General features: G+C 39.1%; 1 protein-coding gene across 7 annotated transcripts in view; it reads right to left on the bottom strand.

Moving 5' to 3' along the window:
• Nucleotides 1–19,853, bottom strand: part of sptan1 (spectrin alpha, non-erythrocytic 1) — a 114,793-nt gene that overhangs the window by 56,676 nt on the left and 38,264 nt on the right. For all 7 annotated transcript variants that reach the window (XM_084046697.1, XM_084046696.1, XM_084046699.1 and 4 more), the window contains exons 6-21: nt 19,297–19,441; nt 18,959–19,113; nt 17,355–17,490; nt 16,692–16,793; nt 15,967–16,104; nt 12,303–12,413; nt 12,126–12,203; nt 9,515–9,670; nt 8,858–9,062; nt 6,859–7,040; nt 6,020–6,263; nt 5,260–5,382; nt 4,936–5,153; nt 4,479–4,571; nt 3,869–4,003; nt 2,718–2,866 (exon numbers count right to left, since the gene is read on the bottom strand). In XM_084046697.1, coding sequence (XP_083902823.1) covers nt 2,718–2,866; nt 3,869–4,003; nt 4,479–4,571; nt 4,936–5,153; nt 5,260–5,382; nt 6,020–6,263; nt 6,859–7,040; nt 8,858–9,062; nt 9,515–9,670; nt 12,126–12,203; nt 12,303–12,413; nt 15,967–16,104; nt 16,692–16,793; nt 17,355–17,490; nt 18,959–19,113; nt 19,297–19,441 — 2,370 coding nt within the window. The remainder of the gene's footprint in view (nt 1–2,717; nt 2,867–3,868; nt 4,004–4,478; nt 4,572–4,935; nt 5,154–5,259; nt 5,383–6,019; nt 6,264–6,858; nt 7,041–8,857; nt 9,063–9,514; nt 9,671–12,125; nt 12,204–12,302; nt 12,414–15,966; nt 16,105–16,691; nt 16,794–17,354; nt 17,491–18,958; nt 19,114–19,296; nt 19,442–19,853) is intronic.

The following is a 19,853-nucleotide window of genomic DNA, read 5'->3' as shown; positions in this document are numbered from 1 at the left end:
TCCATGCGTGACCTTGGGATGTGAGGGTACTAATGTAATACCACTGGCAAACTGAAGATGGCAGTGACAGGGAGAACAGGCCACAGAATGATAAGAACAGGAGAGAGAGAGAGAGAGAGAGAGAGAGAGAGAGAGAGAGAGAGAGAAAGAGAGAGAATGAAAGAGTGTAAAGTAACTCTGGTTCTATGAATCTCCAGTGACTGCCAGAGTCACTGCTTTAAGCATCAACACTCCCCTGTACAAAACACCAAAGGCCAAGCAGTGTTGATTTAGTCTAAAACTATGACGAAAAATGTTTGTCAACTACCTTTTTACACTGACGAAAACTAATTAAAAACTAACTAACTATAAACTAAATAAAAACTAATTAAGAACTAACTATAAACTAAATAAAAACTAATTAAAAACTAACTAACTATAAACTAAATAAAAACTAATTAAAAACTAACTATAAACTAAATAAAAACTAATTAAAAACTAACTATAAATAAAAACTAACTATAAACTAAATAAAAACTAATTAAAAACTAACTCTAAAAAAAACTAACTATAAACTAAATAAAAACTAATTAAAAACTAACTCTAAATAAAAACTAACTATAAACTAAATAAAAACTAATTAAAAACTAACTAACTATAAACTAAATAAAAACGAATTAAGAACTAACTATAAACTAAATAAAAACTAATTAAAAACTAACTATAAACTAAATAAAAACTAATTAAAAACTAACTATAAACTAAATAAAAAACAATTAAAAACTAACTATAAACTAAATAAAAACTAATTAAAAACTAACTATAAACTAAATAAAAACTAATTAAAAACTAACTATAAACTAAATAAAAACGAATTAAAAACTAACTATAAACTAAATAAAAACTAATTAAAAACTAACTATAAACTAAATAAAAACTAATAAAAAACTAACTATAAACTAAATAAAAACTAATTAAAAACTAACTATAAACTAAATAAAAAATAAATAAAAACTAATTAAAAACTAACTATAAACCAAATAAAAACTCATTAAAAACTAACTATAAACTAAATAAAAACTAATTAAAAACTAACTATAAACTAAATAAAAACAAATTAAAAACTAACTATAAACTAAATAAAAACTAATTAAAAACTAACTATGAACTAAATAAAAGCTAATTAAAAACGAAATAAAAACTAAATAAAAACTAATTAAAAACTAATTAAAAACTAAGCTACGACGACTAAAACTAAGACTAAATATATGTCAACAAATACAAAGTAGAGTAAAGTGTTAGTGAGGGATCTAGTGGAGAAGAGATAAAGTGTTAGTGAGGGATCTAGTGGAGAAGAGATAAAGTGTTAGTGAGGGATCTAGTGGAGATCTAGTGGAGAAGAGATCCAATAGAACTTAAAGAAAAGTTATTTTATGTTTGGATGCGTGGGTGCTGTACTCTGAAAATAGCCGATCTATAAGCTCACAATGCGTCGCGCTGCGACACTTTGTGAGCTTGTAGATCTGCTATTTTCAGCATGCAACCAAGTGTAAGATCAGCCATTACGACGCCATCAAGGCATCAAGGCACCTCAATACACTTTAGTCACTTTAGTAAAACTAGACAAAGAACTAAAACATTTCAGAATGACTGAAATATGAATAAAACTAAATGGAATTTTATTTAAGAGACTAATGACTAAAACCACATCAAGTTGTCCCTAACACTATGACCCTAACATCACACAAACACACTGAGGCCTGATCACAGCTTAATGTCAGCCTCTGGCGGGCAGCGGGGGGGGGGGGGGGGGGGGGGGTGGCGTGAGGATGATGAAGATGAAGATGATGACATCAGGAGAACAACATGGAGGAGAGACAGAGACTCACAGCTCTTCAACCTGCTTCATGCGTACAGACACGCTGCACGCCTCCTTACTGAGCAGCCTGCACCACGGCAAGGCACAGAGAGAGAGAGGATAGATCACATGTTATATAGAGAGAGAGAGAGAGAGGATAGATCACATGTTATATAGAGAGAGAGAGGATAGATCACATGTTATATAGAGAGAGAGAGGATAGATCACATGTTATATAGAGAGAGAGAGAGAGAGGATAGATCACATGTTATATAGAGAGAGAGAGAGAGAGAGGATAGATCACATGTTATATAGAGAGAGAGAGAGGATAGATCACATGTTATATAGAGAGAGAGAGGATAGATCACATGTTATATAGAGAGAGAGAGAGAGAGGATAGATCACATGTTATATAGAGAGAGAGAGAGAGAGAGGATAGATCACATGTTATATAGAGAGAGAGAGAGAGAGAGGATAGATCACATGTTATATAGAGAGAGAGAGAGGATAGATCACATGTTATATAGAGAGAGAGAGAGAGGATAGATCACATGTTATATAGAGAGAGAGAGAGAGGATAGATCACATGTTATATAGAGAGAGAGAGAGAGAGAGGATAGATCACATGTTATATAGAGAGAGAGAGAGGATAGATCACATGTTATATAGAGAGAGAGAGGATAGATCACATGTTATATAGAGAGAGAGAGAGGATAGATCACATGTTATATATAGAGAGAGAGAGAGGATAGATCACATGTTATATATATAGAGAGAGAGAGGATAGATCACATGTTATATATAGAGAGAGAGAGGATAGATCACATGTTATATATAGAGAGAGAGAGGATAGATCACATAGATCACAGAGGGTTCTTACTGGTTCTCTATCTGGTCCTGCCGCAGGCCGATGCTTCCCTGCTCGTCCAGAAGGTTCTCTCTGGAAGACGACTGTGTGGGATCCAGCTTCTTCACGTAGGCCGCGGGAACAAAGCCCTGCCGGTCGTTCACCTCAACCTTCCACCAGTCCTACAGCACAGGAAACACTGTTTATTTAGTCCTACAGCACAGGAAACACTGTTTATTTAGTCCTACAGCACAGGAAACACTGTTTATTTAGTCCTACAGCACAGGAAACACTGTTTATTTAGTCCTACAGGAAGCATGTTTATATAGTCACTACAAAAAGATGATTTACTCTACTAAAGGAAAACAGGAGCTTAGAAAAGAAAGCAGGAGTCCCTTTATCCTGTATTAAAGCAGAGATGTGTTTATATTATCATGTATTAAAGCAGAGATGTGTTTATATTATCATGTATTAAAGCAGAGATGTGTTTATATTATCATGTATTAAAGCAGAGATGTGTTTATATTATCATGTATTAAAGCAGAGATGTGTTTATATTATCATGTATTAAAGTAGAGATGTGTTTATATTATCATGTATTAAAGCAGAGATGTGTTTATATTATCATGTATTAAAGCAGAGATGTGTTTATATTATCATGTATTAAAGTAGAGATGTGTTTATATTATCATGTATTAAAGTAGAGATGTGTTTATATTATCATGTATTAAAGCAGAGATGTGTTTATATTATCATGTATTAAAGCAGAGATGTGTTTATATTATCATGTATTAAAGCAGAGATGTGTTTATATTATCATGTATTAAAGCAGAGATGTGTTTATATTATCATGTATTAAAGCAGAGATGTGTTTATATTATCATGTATTAAAGCAGAGATGTGTTTATATTATCATGTATTAAAGCAGAGATGTGTTTATATTATCATGTATTAAAGTAGAGATGTGTTTATATTATCATGTATTAAAGTAGAGATGTGTTTATATTATCATGTATTAAAGTAGAGATGTGTTTATAGTATATGTATTAAAGTAGAGATGTGTTTATATTATATGTATTAAAGTAGAGATGTGTTTATAGTATATGTATTAAAGTAGAGATGTGTTTATATTATCATGTATTAAAGTAGAGATGTGTTTATATTAGATGTGATGTGTTAGACACCTTGTTGGTGCTGTTGAGCAGGGTGAGGATGTCTCCCTTCTTCATGGTGACCTCTCTAGGACTTTTCTCCTGGTAGTCGTACAGAGCCAGGACCAGCTCCTTACCCGTCTCATCGTCTGTAGGAGCCACTTGTTGCTGTGGAGCAGAACACACACACACACACACACACACACACACACACACACACACACACACACACACACACACACACACACACACACACACACACACACACACACACAGGTTTAAAGGTTAAAGTGTGTGTCTGTACTTGCTAAACCCTGGATATGTTTTACACCACAATGTCACAAACGCTGAGAGGAGGATGTTATGTCACATCTTAATAAGTCTCTCCTCATCCACACGTGTAATGTAATAGAGTATCTCACCCTGCAGGATGTAATGTAATGAGTATGTAATGAGAGTAGTGTAATAGAGTATCTCACCCTGCAGGACTGGGCCTGTTCCTTCAGAGAATGGATGTAATGTAATGTAAAGTAATGTAATCAGAGTAATGTAATAGATTACCCTGCAGGACTGGGCCTGTTCCTTCAGAGAATGGATGTAATGTAATGTAAAGTAATGTAATCAGAGTAATGTAATAGATTACCCTGCAGGACTGGGCCTGTTCCTTCAGAGAATGGATGCTGCTGCCGTAAGCGCTCAGGTCAGACATCAGAGCCTCATGCTTCTTCAGCAGAGCCTGAGGAACACACACACACACACACACACACACACACACACACACACACACACACACACACACACACACACACACACACACACACACACACACACACAGTATTAAGTATTGGTAAAGTAGCAATAGATCTACAAGCTTGTAGATCATGGAGACATGTTTAGTTTGTGTCTCACTCCTAAGACAATAGTGTGATGACCAGCAGTGGTTCCGATAGGAGACACAAAGAGTCTCCTTTGTGTCTCCTACCGGAACCACTGCCTACCGGTCCGCTGGTCATCATGTTATTGTCTTATAAAGGAGACAAACTAAACATGTCCATGAATTCACGTCTCCATGGGGTGAAAGGTCTTGTTAGTCCGTTCACCTCAGCAGAGTCTTCGTCTTTGCCGTAGTCCTGGCTCCCCACGATGGGCTCCTTCTCTCTCATCCACGACTCGGCCTCGTTGGCGTCGGCGAAGTACTGCTGGGCCTGCAGAGAGTCCTCCAGGTCCTGTCTGCGCTGAGACGCCTTGGCCTTCAGCGTGTCCCAACGGCCGTTCAGCTCGCCCAGCTTGGCCTTCACGTCTTCAGCTGCAAAGTGACCTGAAGACCATAAGAAAAAGAATATAAAGAATATAAAGAGGTGCTCGTTGCTCTGGAAGAATATAAAGTATGTATGATGATGATGATGATGATGATGATGACGTACCTTCCTCCACCATGGCGTCTCCTTTCTGGCTGACAGCCTTGATGCGAGGTTCATGTCCAGAGATCTCAGCCTGCAGAGCCTGGTGTTTCTTCAGGAGGTTCTGAACACCAATCAGATCTTTGCCTGAAAGACACCAAGAAACACAATGTAACCACTTTGTAGCACTGTATCCTACACAACCCTACAATGTAACACTGTACCCTACACAACCCTACAATGTAACACTGTATCCTACACATTAATACAATGTAACACTGTATCCTACACATTAATACAATGTAACACTGTATCCTACACATTAATACAATGTAACCATTATGTAACACTATAAATAATGTATGTATGTATAGATGTATGTATGGAGATCTAACCTCTACCCCTGGGTGTACATATGTATGTATGGAGCTCTAATCCTGGGTGTATATAAATAAATATATATATATATATATATATATATATATATATATATATATATATATATATATATATATATATATATATATATATATATATATATATATATATATATATATATATGTATGGAGCTCTAATCCTGGGTGTATATAAATAAATACATATATATATATATATATATATATATATATATATATATATATATATATATATATATATATATATGTATGTATGGAGCTCTAATCCTGGGTGTATATAAATAAATACATATATATATGTATGTATGGAGCTCTAATCCTGGGTGTATATAAATAAATACATATATATGTATGTATGGAGATCTAACCTCTGTTGGTGGAGGCAGCGATGGGCTCCTTCTCTCTGATCCAGGTCTCCTCGTCCTCCACGTCTCTGAAGAGCTGCTGCAGACGCAGCGAGTCGGACAGCTTCTGTTTGCGTGCGGCCATGGGCTCCCTGAGGGCCTCGTAGCGCAGAACCAGAGCCTCCTGCTTCTTCTTGATGTTGTCTGCGTCAAAGTGTCCCGCCTCCTGGAACTGACGCGCCTGAATGGTGATGCCGTCAATACGGTCCTGAGAGAGAGAGAGGTGTTTGTTCAGTAACAGTGTTAAATAGATCTATATTGTGATAGTAATCATTACTATAGAGTGTGTGTTCAGTAACAGTGTTAAATAGCTCTATATTGTGATAGTAATCATTACTATAGAGTGTTTGTTCAGTAACAGTGTTAAATAGATCTATATTGTGATAGTAATCATTACTATAGAGTGTTTGTTCAGTAACAGTGTTAAATAGATCTATATTGTGATAGTAATCATTACTATAATGTTTGGTGTAGTTAGGTGTAGTTAGGTGTAGTTAGGTGTGGTTAGGTGTGGTTAGGTGTAGTTAGGTGTGGTTAGGTGTGGTTAGGTGTGGTTAGGTGTAGTTAGGTGTGGTTAGGTGTAGTTAGGTGTAGTTAGGTGTGGTTAGGTGTAGTTAGGTGTAGTTAGGTGTAGTTAGGTGTGGTTAGGTGTAGTTAGGTGTAGTTAGGTGTGTGTGGTTAGGTGTAGTTAGGTGTGGTTAGGTGTAGTTAGGTGTAGTTAGGTGTAGTTAGGTGTAGTTAGGTGTGGTTAGGTGTAGTTAGGTGTAGTTAGGTGTAGTTAGGTGAAGTTAGGGTGTAGGTACCTGGTGGGCGGCTACGTCAGCCTCCAGCAGGGCGTGTTTCTTCTGCAGGTTCTGGACGCTGGTCAGGTCTTTACCGTAGTCGTCTGAGGCCAGGTGACCTTCGACCTCGTACAGCCACAGCTCAATGTCCTCCACGTTCCTGTTGAACTGTTGCTGCTGGTTGGCCTCACGCAGCTTAATGCCTACAGGTCACAGGTCATTCATATGTTAACATGCTTCTGGTTGGCCTCACGCAGCTTGATGCCTAAGAGTTAACACTGTGTTAAAATACTGTTGGTTATTATTACGGGGCCAGGCTCAGGCACTGAGCTAGACTCCGTTTAGATATTGGCATTATTCTTCCGATTCTTCTTCTGACGTTTTTCGCACTTCTGGCTGAACCGTGCATTCGCTTTTTACGAAACTCGGCCATATGGTAGATGGTCATGAAAAACTATCAAGAAATAAATCTCATCCTCATTCGTCAAAGCGCTATAGCACTCAATTGAAAATGCCAGCTTTGAACAGGTACAACTCATGCCCTGTTTGACCTACAGCCATGAAACTTCAATACACACATGTGTCTACTCATGATAAACAACTTTCACACTCTGACTACAGTAGTTCGGGACACAGAGGCTTGGTTCATAATGGACGGAAATACTTATAAATGTCCACAGACACTATCAGGGAGGCCATATATCTAGCTCAATGAGAAGAGAGGCAGCCTTTGAGTCCGTGGGTCGCTGGTTCGATCCCTGTCCCCGACAATGTATTGAGGTGATCATGATTCGGCATTCTTAGGTTTACACATAGTGTTTCTTGAGGATAGGCTTAGGCGTTGTTTTACTGAGGTTAGGGGGTTAGTGAGGGTTTAAAATGCTCATGTTAATTGCATGGTCTTCCTTCTCTCAAGTTCAGTCTTCTATGTTTCTATGGCTTATTGTGCATATTACTTATCATTGCTTCTTTCTTTTTTCTCTGCATTCCCTGGCGTCGCTTATCGCTGCTTGCAGCTATATTTATTATTACCTTTGAGCTCGGTGGCCTCCAGGAGTTTATTATTATAATTATTATCATTATTATTATATTATTATTATTATTATTATTATTACCTTTGAGCTCGGTGGCCTCCAGGAGTTTATTATTATAATTATTATCATTATTACTCTCCGCCAGGAGAGTATTGTTATCACTGCGTTTTCACTTTCTAAACATGACACACCGATTGGTCAAGCCTCACGTGACACGTGAAATACTGTGATCTGATTGGCTAGTGACGCCACCGGGCCTATATATACATGGCATCACTCTGACAGTGTCTCCGCCACTGTCAGAGTGAGGTAAGACGGGAACCATGAAATGGTTGCATGGCTGATACATAATTGGCAGATAGGACAGATAGGACATTTATATAGACAGGAGGGATATGACATAGGACACTTATACAGACAGGAGGGATAGGACACTCACACAGACAGAACGGAAGAGGACACTTACCCAGACAGGTTGGATAGGACACTTACATATACAAGAGGGATAGCGACCTATAAATACATGTGTCACTGTGATAAGCCAGATTCCAATACCGAAAATCCGGCCACTAGCTCACTCCCAGACCTTCGAACCGGAAGTAGTCAAGTAGTCGCGGTCCAATTGTTCCTATCTGTCTGATTGGACAGATAGGACAGATAGGACACTTATATAGACAGGAGGGATATGACACTTACATAGACAGGACGGATAGGACAGGAGGGATAGGACACTTACACAGAATGAACGGAAGAGGACACTTACCCAGACAGGATGGATAGGACACTTACATATACAAGAGGGATAGCGACCTTCGCGACCTTCGAACCAACACAAGTCTTCTGGCGGAGAGTTGTGCTCCGAGGAGCACTTTTTCTAGTTATTATTATTATTACCTTTGAGCTCGGTGGCCTCCAGGAGTTTATTATTAATAGTAGTAGTACTAGTAGTAGTAGTAGTAGTAGTAGTATATTATCATTATTATTACCTTTGAGCTCGGTGGCCTCCAGGAGTTTCTTCCACTGAGAGCTGACCTCCTCCATGCGTCCGGCCACCTCTGCTGAGGCGTAGTGCTGACCGTCCACCAGCTCCTGACCAGACTTCTGCAGGGCGTCGATACGGCTCTGGTTGGCAGACAGCTCCGCCTCGAAGGCCTGGTGCTTCTGCACCTTCCCCTGCAGGTTGGAGGGGTCCTGGGGGGGACAATACACTTATTAACCCTATCCCTGCAGGTTGGAGGGGTCCTGGGGGGGGGGGGGCAATACACTTATTAACCCTATCCCTGCAGGTTGGAGGGTCCTGGGACGGAGGGGGACAATACACTCATTTCAATGGGGGTGGGGCAGGCACATCAGCCTCTCCTGTTGCTCCTTCGTTGCTTTAAACTAAGTGTTAAAGAGCTCTATGATATGGTTGGTATGGTGATATGATTGCTATGGTGATATGGTTGCTATGGTGATATGGTTGCTATAGTTTTACCCGTATCACTTCCACACTGTGTGATGTGAACAATAAGGCCATCATCACAGGCTGAGCTCTTACAATAGAAATGACACAGAGCATCCCTGTATCGCTGCTTCAAACTCATGCCATGAGGATACATAACATAACATAACCATAAACATAACCATAAACATCTCCTCACCTTGTAGGCCTCATCCGTGGCGGTCTTCATCTTCTCATTGATCCAGCTCTTCAGCTCATCAGAGTCTCTGAAGAACTGCTGCAGATGGAAGGAGTCTTCTAGAGCGGCACGGCGGGTCTGAGCGCGGTTGTGAAGGGCGTTGCGACGGCTCAGCAGCTGTTATGAACATTTAAAAAGAATATACACACACACACACACACACACACACACACACACACACACACACACACACACGTTAAGATGTACAGAATACAATGACATACACACTAGACAACGTTCAGCCACAAGATGTCGCACCTTTAACACATTCACTGCCTGAATTATTTTCACTGCCTATTATTATTTATGCCAGAGATTTTTCATTGAAAAAAAAAAAGCACTCAGGAGCCGAGATACAGAATTTTTAAGTTTTAAGTTAACAAGGAAGTGGATAGGAGTCTAGATCATCTCCTTGGTCTTTGGGTCAAATTTAAAATAAAAAATAAAAAAAACTTGATCTAGGCAATCAAGTGATGAAAAACGAAAAACGAGTTAACTTCTAGGCAATCAATGTGTAACATCTCAGCTGCATACCTAAGACAGGCAGCTTTAAAGCACAGCTCAAGACTTATTTCTTCACTCTTGCTTTCAGTCGATTTGTTTTCTAAATCTGTGTTGTTATTCATTGACTTGACTCACTGCATTACATTACATTACATTACAGTCATTTAGCAGACGCTTTTATCCAAAGCGACTTACAATAAGTGCAATCAACAAAGGTAGGGAACGAAAGCTACTAATCACCAGAGGTTATAAGTGCATTTTCTGCAATAACAAGCAACCAAGAGCATACCTAGCGCTACGGTAAAAGTGCAATATATCAGCTACCTATTTCCTTAAACAGATGAGACAAAGTAGTCAAATGAGCAGGAGCTAAAAACAAATAATTGTATTGACTAAACAAGATCCAATAAACAATTCAACAATAAAACAAGCATTCGTACAACTAGTTAACAACAAGTAGGCCAGGCAAAGAGGAAGGGTAGTGTTTCCTGAAGAGGTGGGTTTTCAGCCTGCGGCGAAAGATGGGCAGTGACTCTGCTGTCCTGACATCAGTGGGAAGTTCATTCCACCACTGTGGGGCCAGAACAGAAAAAAGTCGTGACCGTGTCGATCGACCAGAAGGACCGTTGAGTGGCGGGGGAGTCAGTCGCCCCTTGGTGGCCGACCGGAGTGGTCGGGAAGGGTTGTGGGCATTGACCAATACCCGGAGGTAAGAGGGAGCTGTTCCTTTCGCTGCCCTATAGGCTAGCACCAGGGTTTTAAACTGAATGCGAGCCGCTACGGGGAGCCAGTGCAGGGAACGGAGAAGGATAGTTGTGTGAGAGAACTTGGGGCGGTTGAACACCAGACGAGCCGCAGCTTTCTGAACAAGCTCCAGGGGTCTGATGGCAGATGCCGGAGCGCCAGCCAGGAGGGAGTTGCAGTAGTCCAGGCGGGAGATGACAAGAGCCTGGATGAGCACCTGGGCTGCCTTCTCCGTGAGGAAGGGCCGAATTCTCCTGATGTTGTAGAGGAGGAATCTGCAGGACCGTGTCACTGATGCGATGTTAGCCGAGAACGACAGTTGATCGTCCAGGGTCACACCCAGATTCTTCGCAGTCCGAGTTGACGTCACCACAGCGTTCTCAATGGTGATGGCCATGTCTCGGTGAGGACAGCCCTTCCCCGGGATGAACATCAGCTCGGTCTTGTCCAGGTTGAGCTTCAGGTGGTTCGTCGACATCCACTCCGAGATGTCAGCCAGACAAGCAGCAATGCGTGCCTCCACGTGTGTGTCAGAGGGGGGGAATGAGAGGATCAGCTGGGTGTCATCGGCATAGCAGTGGTAGGAAAAGCCATGGGAGCGGATGACAGCACCAAGAGATGTAGTGTAGAGAGAGAAGAGAAGAGGACCCAGAACCGAGCCTTGGGGAACCCCAGTAGTGAGCCTGTGTGGTTCTGACACAGACCCTCCCAGCTTCACCTGGTAGGAGCGACCCGTCAGCCTTTTTGTTTTGGCCATTACTTTAATGCCATTATGTTAAATGGTTTTAATGTTGTTTTTGCATTTGTCCCTTTTGCGTTATTGTTAAAAGTATTACTGCTTTTCTGTAAAGCACTTCTGCTTTATTTGATTGTGTTATTGTTTCTTGCTCTGTAAAACACTTTGAGCTGCATTCATGTCATGAAAGGTGCTATATAAATAAGTGTAACACCACCGGAAACAGAATTATTTGTGATCCGGTTTTGCCGATCCCGTCAGCCCTCGTTCTAATGACGAAACTGAAACTCCATTTCCTCCTTGTAGTTTTTTCTCCTCGCATTTCACTGTTTAACATAAACGGTCAGAACTACAACATGGATGCCCGTTTGACACGTGGTCTTCAGTGGTAGCAGCAGGCAGATGTCGGCGATGTATACAAACAGAGCAGAGCTCAAACTTACGGATTTTAACAAGGTCTATGGCGACGTGAAAAAAACAAAAAACAACAATAAAACCTTGGCACTGGTGAGTACATTATGAGATTAACCTCTGGCGGTCAATGTGTTAACTGTACTTATATCATTCATGAGTCTTAGCAGTACTTACAGCATCTCTGCGAGTAGCCACATCCTCCTTGGCATAGTGGTTGTTCTGGATCAGTTTGGTAGCAAACTCATCCAAGGCCTGGAGAGAGAGAGACAGTATTAATATGTATGTATCTGATCTGGATCAATAGAGCGGTGTTTAAAAGCAGCTTTAAGGAGTCTGTCCACTGATACTTACGGTGATCTTCTCCTCCTGGGCGCTGAGGGACTTCTCAAAGTCTTCGTGTTTCTTCAGCAGAGCTTCCACGCTGTCCAGGGAGTCGCCCAGATCCTCGTTCAGGAGGAACGCCTGCACGACACCACAAAAAAAAACATCAATGTGACCTCTGCTAGACTGAACCATGTGACCTCTGTTAGGCACCAGACTGAATATTATAGTATAGGGTTTAACATGTTTATCTCTTGTTATAGTATAGGGTTTTAACATGTTTATCTCTTGTTATAGTATAGGGTTTAACAGGTTTATCTCTTGTTATAGTATAGGGTTTTAACATGTTTATCTCTTGTTATAGTATAGGGTTTAAACATGTTTATCTCTTGTTATAGTATAGGGTTTAACATGTTTATCTCTTGTTATAGTATAGGGTTTAAACAGGTGTATCTCTTGTTATAGTATAGGGTTTTAACATGTTTATCTCTTGTTATAGTATAGGGTTTAACATGTTTATCTCTTGTTATAGTATAGGGTTTAACATGTTTATCTCTTGTTATAGTATAGGGTTTAACATGTTTATCTCTTGTTATAGTATAGGGTTTAACATGTTTATCTCTTTTTATAGTATAGGGTTTAAACAGGTTTATCTCTTGTTATAGTATAGGGTTTAAACAGGTTTATCTCTTGTTATAGTATAGGGTTTAACAGGTTTATCTCTTGTTATAGTATAGGGTTTAACATGTTTATCTCTTGTTATAGTATAGGGTTTAACATGTTTATCTCTTGTTATAGTATAGGGTTTAACATGTTTATCTCTTGTTATAGTATAGGGTTTAACATGTTTATCTCTTGTTATAGTATAGGGTTTAACATGTTTATCTCTTGTTATAGTATAGGGTTTAACATGTTTATCTCTTGTTATAATATAGGGTTTAACATGTTTATCTCTTGTTATAGTATAGGGTTTAACATGTTTATCTCTTGTTATAGTATAGGGTTTAACATGTTTATCTCTTGTTATAATATAGGGTTTAACATGTTTATCTCTTGTTATAGTATAGGGTTTTACATGTTTATCTCTTGTTATAATATAGGGTTTAAACAGGTTTATCTCTTGTTATAGTATAGGGTTTTAACATGTTTATCTCTTGTTATAGTATAGGGTTTAAACAGGTTTATCTCTTGTTATAGTATAGGGTTTAACATGTTTATCTCTTGTTATAATATAGGGTTTAACATGTTTATCTCTTGTTATAGTATAGGGTTTAACATGTTTATCTCTTGTTATAGTATAGGGTTTAACATGTTTATCTCTTGTTATAGTATAGGGTTTAAACAGGTTTATCTCTTGTTATAGTATAGGGTTTAAACAGGTTTATCTCTTGTTATAGTATAGGGTTTTAACATGTTTATCTCTTGTTATAGTATAGGGTTTAAACAGGTTTATCTCTTGTTATAGTATAGGGTTTAAACAGGTTTATCTCTTGTTATAATATAGGGTTTAAACAGGTTTATCTCTTGTTATAGTATAGGGTTTAAACAGGTTTATCTCTTGTTATAGTATAGGGTTTTAACATGTTTATCTCTTGTTATAGTATAGGGTTTAAACAGGTTTATCTCTTGTTATAGTATAGGGTTTAAACAGGTTTATCTCTTGTTATAGTATAGGGTTTAAACAGGTTTATCTCTTGTTGTAGTATAGGGTTTAAACAGGTTTATCTCTTGTTATAGTATAGGGTTTAAACAGGTTTATCTCTTGTTATAGTATAGGGTTTAAACAGGTTTATCTCTTGTTATAGTATAGGGTTTAAACAGGTTTATCTCTTGTTATAATATAGGGTTTAACATGTTTATCTCTTGTTATAATATAGGGTTTAACATGTTTATCTCTTGTTATAGTATAGGGTTTAAACATGTTTATCTCTTGTTATAGTATAGGGGTTAACATGTTTATCTCTTGTTATAGTATAGGGTTTAAACATGTTTATCTCTTGTTATAGTATAGGGTTTTAACATGTTTATCTCTTGTTATAGTATAGGGTTTTAACATGTTTATCTCTTGTTATAGTATAGGGTTTTAACATGTTTATCTCTTGTTATAGTATAGGGTTTAAACAGGTTTATCTCTTGTTATAGTATAGGGTTTTAACATGTTTATCTCTTGTTATAGTATAGGGTTTAACATGTTTATCTCTTGTTATAGTATAGGGTTTAAACATGTTTATCTCTTGTTATAGTATAGGGTTTAACATGTTTATCTCTTGTTATAGTATAGGGTTTTAACATGTTTATCTCTTGTTATAGTATAGGGTTTTAACATGTTTATCTCTTGTTATAGTATAGGGTTTAACATGTTTATCTCTTGTTATAGTATAGGGTTTTAACATGTTTATCTCTTGTTATAGTATAGGGTTTTAACATGTTTATCTCTTGTTATAGTATAGGGTTTAACATGTTTATCTCTTGTTATAGTATAGGGTTTAACATGTTTATCTCTTGTTATAGTATAGGGTTTAAACAGGTTTATCTCTTGTTATAGTATAGGGTTTAAACATGTTTATCTCTTGTTATAGTATAGGGTTTAACATGTTTATCTCTTGTTATAGTATAGGGTTTAAACATGTTTATCTCTTGTTATAGTATAGGGTTTTAACATGTTTATCTCTTGTTATAGTATAGGGTTTTAACATGTTTATCTCTTGTTATAGTATAGGGTTTTAACATGTTTATCTCTTGTTATAGTATAGGGTTTAAACAGGTTTATCTCTTGTTATAGTATAGGGTTTTAACATGTTTATCTCTTGTTATAGTATAGGGTTTAACATGTTTATCTCTTGTTATAGTATAGGGTTTAAACATGTTTATCTCTTGTTATAGTATAGGGTTTAACATGTTTATCTCTTGTTATAGTATAGGGTTTTAACATGTTTATCTCTTGTTATAGTATAGGGTTTTAACATGTTTATCTCTTGTTATAGTATAGGGTTTAACATGTTTATCTCTTGTTATAGTATAGGGTTTTAACATGTTTATCTCTTGTTATAGTATAGGGTTTTAACATGTTTATCTCTTGTTATAGTATAGGGTTTAACATGTTTATCTCTTGTTATAGTATAGGGTTTAACATGTTTATCTCTTGTTATAGTATAGGGTTTAAACAGGTTTATCTCTTGTTATAGTATAGGGTTTAACAGGTTTATCTCTTGTTATAGTATAGGGTTTAACAGGTTTATCTCTTGTTATAGTATAGGGTTTAACATGTTTATCTCTTGTTATAGTATAGGGTTTAACAGGTTTATCTCTTGTTATAGTATAGGGTTTTAACATGTTTATCTCTTGTTATAGTATAGGGTTTTAACATGTTTATCTCTTGTTATAGTATAGGGTTTAAACAGGTTTATCTCTTGTTATAGTATAGGGTTTTAATATGTTTATCTCTTGTTATAGTATAGGGTTTAACAGGTTGAAAGGTAAAACAGGGTATAGTATAAGGTAGTATAAGGTAGTTTAGGGTAGTTTAAGGTAGTATAAGGTAGTATAAGGTAGTATAAGGTAGTTTAGGGTAGTTTAGGGTAGTATAAGGTAGTATAAGGTAGTATAAGGTAGTTTAGGGTAGTTTAGGGTAGTATAAGGTAGTTAAGGGTAGTATAAGGTAGTATAAGGTAGTTTAGGGGTTTAACAGGTTTACCTCTTGTTTGCTCATCCAGTTGTCAACCTGCTCTGTGTCTCTGTAGAAGAGCTGCAGGTCCATGCATTGTTCATACTGCTGTCTGCGCACCTCCCACAGCTCCAACAGAGACTCCTTCTCCTCTGACAGGATGCCCAGCTACACACACACACACACACACACACACACACACACACACACACACACACACACACACACACACACACACACACACACACACACACACACACACACACCATGTCAATGCAACCAAAGTCAATGCCTTATTCATACTGAAAATATCTCATTCCTACCTCCTCATTCCTACCTCCTCAGAGGCGTATTGGTTTAATTCCTACCTTCTCCTTGACCTCCTCAGAGGCATAGTGGTTTAATTCCTACCTTCTCCTTGACCTCCTCAGAGGCGTAGTGGTTTAATTCCTACCTTCTCCTTGACCTCCTCAGAGGCATAGTGGTTTAATTCCTACCTTCTCCTTGACCTCCTCAGAGGCGTAGTGGTTTAATTCCTACCTTCTCCTTGACCTCCTCAGAGGCATAGTGGTTTAATTCCTACCTTCTCCTTGACCTCCTCAGAGGCATAGTGGTTTAATTCCTACCTTCTCCTTGACCTCCTCAGAGGCATAGTGGTTTAATTCCTACCTTCTCCTTGACCTCCTCAGAGGCATAGTGGTTTCATTCCTACCTTCTCCTTGACCTCCTCAGAGGCATAGTGGTTTAATTCCTACCTTCTCCTTGACCTCCTCAGAGGCGTAGTGGTTGGTGTTCAGCAGAGCCTGGCCGGCTTCATCGGTGGCTCTGAAGCTGTCCTCATGAGCATCGATCTCTCCCTGAGAACAACAGCAACACATACACGTCAAATCAACTTGATTGAAAACATGTAGGAAACAATAATGCACACAAGGAGGGTCTAAAGCAGGGGGTCTTCAACGCTTTCAGACCAAAGGACCATTTGGCTGAGAGAGAGAAGCAGGGACCCCCACTACATATTGTATAAAATGTTCATAGATTTCTTAGACAGCTTCATAGACTTAGACAGCACTACCATCACTGTTTGTTCCATTAATGTGTATTTTCAGACATTTAACCACTTGAACCGTCAATATTTAGTCTTTTTTCCCTCTACACCAAACCTCTTTGCCAAAAATAGCTGATCTACAAGCTCACAGGCGTTGTGAGCTTGTAGATCAGCTATTTTAGGCTAATGTTCCACTCAGAATAGGGATGCTGGGGTTCAAGTGGTTCATGTAAAAACATGATCCTATCACACAAACATTTGGCGGCCCCCTGTTGAAGAGCCTTGGTCTAAAGGATAACGTGTGTGTGTGTGTGTGTGTGTGTGTGTGTGTGTGTGTGTGTGTGTGTGTGTGTGTGTGTGTGTGTGTGTGTACCTTGTGTTCCTGGTGGCGGTCCAGCAGGGCCTCGGCTCCGGCCACGTCATTGGCCAGCTCATCAGCGTTGATCAGAGCCTTCATCTCTGTCACCCAGCTGGTCAGGTCTCTGAAGTCTGCAGTGAAGCGCTGCAGCCTGACAGGACAGGACAAAATTGTGCCTTAAGTGGCGAAATTATGCCTAAACCTAATCTTAACCATGACCCTAACCTCACAAAAACTATACCCAAACCTAACCTCACAAAAACTATACCCAAACCTAACCTCACAAAAACTATACCCAAACCTAACCTCACAAAAACTATACCCAAACCTAACCTCACAAAAACTATACCCAAACCTAACCTCACAAAAACTATACCTAAACCTAACCTCACAAAAACTATACCTAAACCTAACCTCACAAAAACTATACCTAAACCTAACCTCACAAAACTATACCCAAACCTAACCTCACAAAAACTATACCTAAACCTAACCTCACAAAAACTATACCCAAACCTAACCTCACAAAAACTATACCTAAACCTAACCTCACAAAAACTATACCTAAACCTAACCTCACAAAAACTATACCTAAACCTAACCTCACAAAAACTATACCCAAACCTAACCTCACAAAAACTATACCTAAACCTAACCTCACAAAAACTATACCCAAACCTAACCTCACAAAAACTATACCTAAACCTAACCTCACAAAAACTATACCTAAACCTAACCTCACAAAAACTATACCCAAACCTAACCTCACAAAAACTATACCTAAACCTAACCTCACAAAAACTATACCCAAACCTAACCTCACAAAAACTATACCTAAACCTAACCTCACAAAAACTATACCCAAACCTAACCTCACAAAAACTATACCCAAACCTAACCTCACAAAAACTATACCCAAACCTAACCTCACAAAAACTATACCTAAACCTAACCTCACAAAAACTATACCTAAACCTAACCTCACAAAAACTATACCTAAACCTAACCTCACAAAAACTATACCTAAACCTAACCTCACAAAAACTATACCTAAACCTAACCTCACAAAAACTATAAATAAACCTAACCTCACAAAAACTATACCTAAACCTAACCTCACAAAAACTATACCTAAACCTAACCTCACAAAAACTATACCTAAACCTAACCTCACAAAAACTATACCTAAACCTAACCTCACAAAAACTATACCTAAACCTAACCTCACAAAAACTATACCTAAACCTAACCTCACAAAAAGCAGCGTTTTATCAGAGAAATACATTGTCTGCAGTTGTCTGAAACATGGTAGAGGCAGAGGGATTGGATCCTGGGAGGTTAGATGATTAGTGAGGCACGCCACCCAAGGGTCTCGGCCTGTATTTGAATGTGGCGGTTCAATGAATGTCTTGTGCTTGCATTCAGCCAATCGCAAGCAGGCAGGGCGGGGCTTGGCAGAACCTAGTTACCATTCAATTATACGCGAGCCGGACAGAGGCTGTCAGAGCAGGAGATAAAGCTACATGCTGTGTGACATCGTGTCCACATTTTAAACCACTTTCATCCTATCTTGAGCATTTCATAAAAGGGTATGAGTCGTTGAAGTGGGCGTGGCCTACCTGTATGAGTCGTTGAGGTGGGCGTGGCGCTCGGCGGCCAGCGTACGGATCTGATCCCAGTTGTTCACCAGTTCGTCTTTCTTCAGGTGGATCTGAGAGGCGTTCTGGGGGTGTGTCTGCTGCAGGCGCTGTGACTCCTCCCCCAAAGCATTCACCTAGGAAATACATCATCATTATTATCATTATTATCTTATTATTATCTTCCAGGGTGTGTGTGTGTGTGTGTGTGTGTGTGTGTGTGTGTGTGTGTGTGTGTGTGTGTGTGTGTGTGTGTGTGTGTGTGTGTGTGTGCGCGTGCGTGTGCGTGTGTGTGTGTGTGTGTGTGTGTATGTGTGTACCTTGTCCTCCAGAGCAGCCAGGTCTCTCTCCAGACCCTCGTGTTTCCTCAGTAGAGCCTGAACAGAGGCCAGGTCTCTGCCGAAGTCATCAGAACCCATGAGCTGCTCCTTCTCTTTGATCCAGCTGATGGTCTCATCCACATCCCTGTTGATTACCATCACAAGGTACTTTTACTTCTACTCCACTACATCTCAGGAAATAGGTCCGTTTGATCCGCCCTCAGCCCTCCTCCCCCGGTGGGGGCGCCTATGTTTTCATTCCCACTAATCTATAAACTCTTAAGAACAGATTCTGCTCTGTGTTTGAATCTGTCGGGGGGGTTCGTCATATCGTGTACGCACTGGCCTACAAGTGGGCGTGCCTTCAGATCAGGAAGCAGGCCGCGCTTTACCCAATCAAATGTAGTGGGCGGGATTTACGTGTTCGGCGATCCTTCCCCACTAGAAACAAGCCGAAACCACGTAATTTTTCAAATCAGCCTCATGGTGGAGCTATAACAGACAGATTCACGTTTCGGCCTGTAACTCTTGAACTGTAGGTCCTAATAATCAACATG

Source organism: Gymnoscopelus microlampas (assembly GCF_963454915.1).
Source record: "Gymnoscopelus microlampas genome assembly, chromosome: 21".
Taxonomy (NCBI): domain Eukaryota; kingdom Metazoa; phylum Chordata; class Actinopteri; order Myctophiformes; family Myctophidae; genus Gymnoscopelus; species Gymnoscopelus microlampas.
This window is presented reverse-complemented; position numbering and strand designations above follow the sequence as displayed.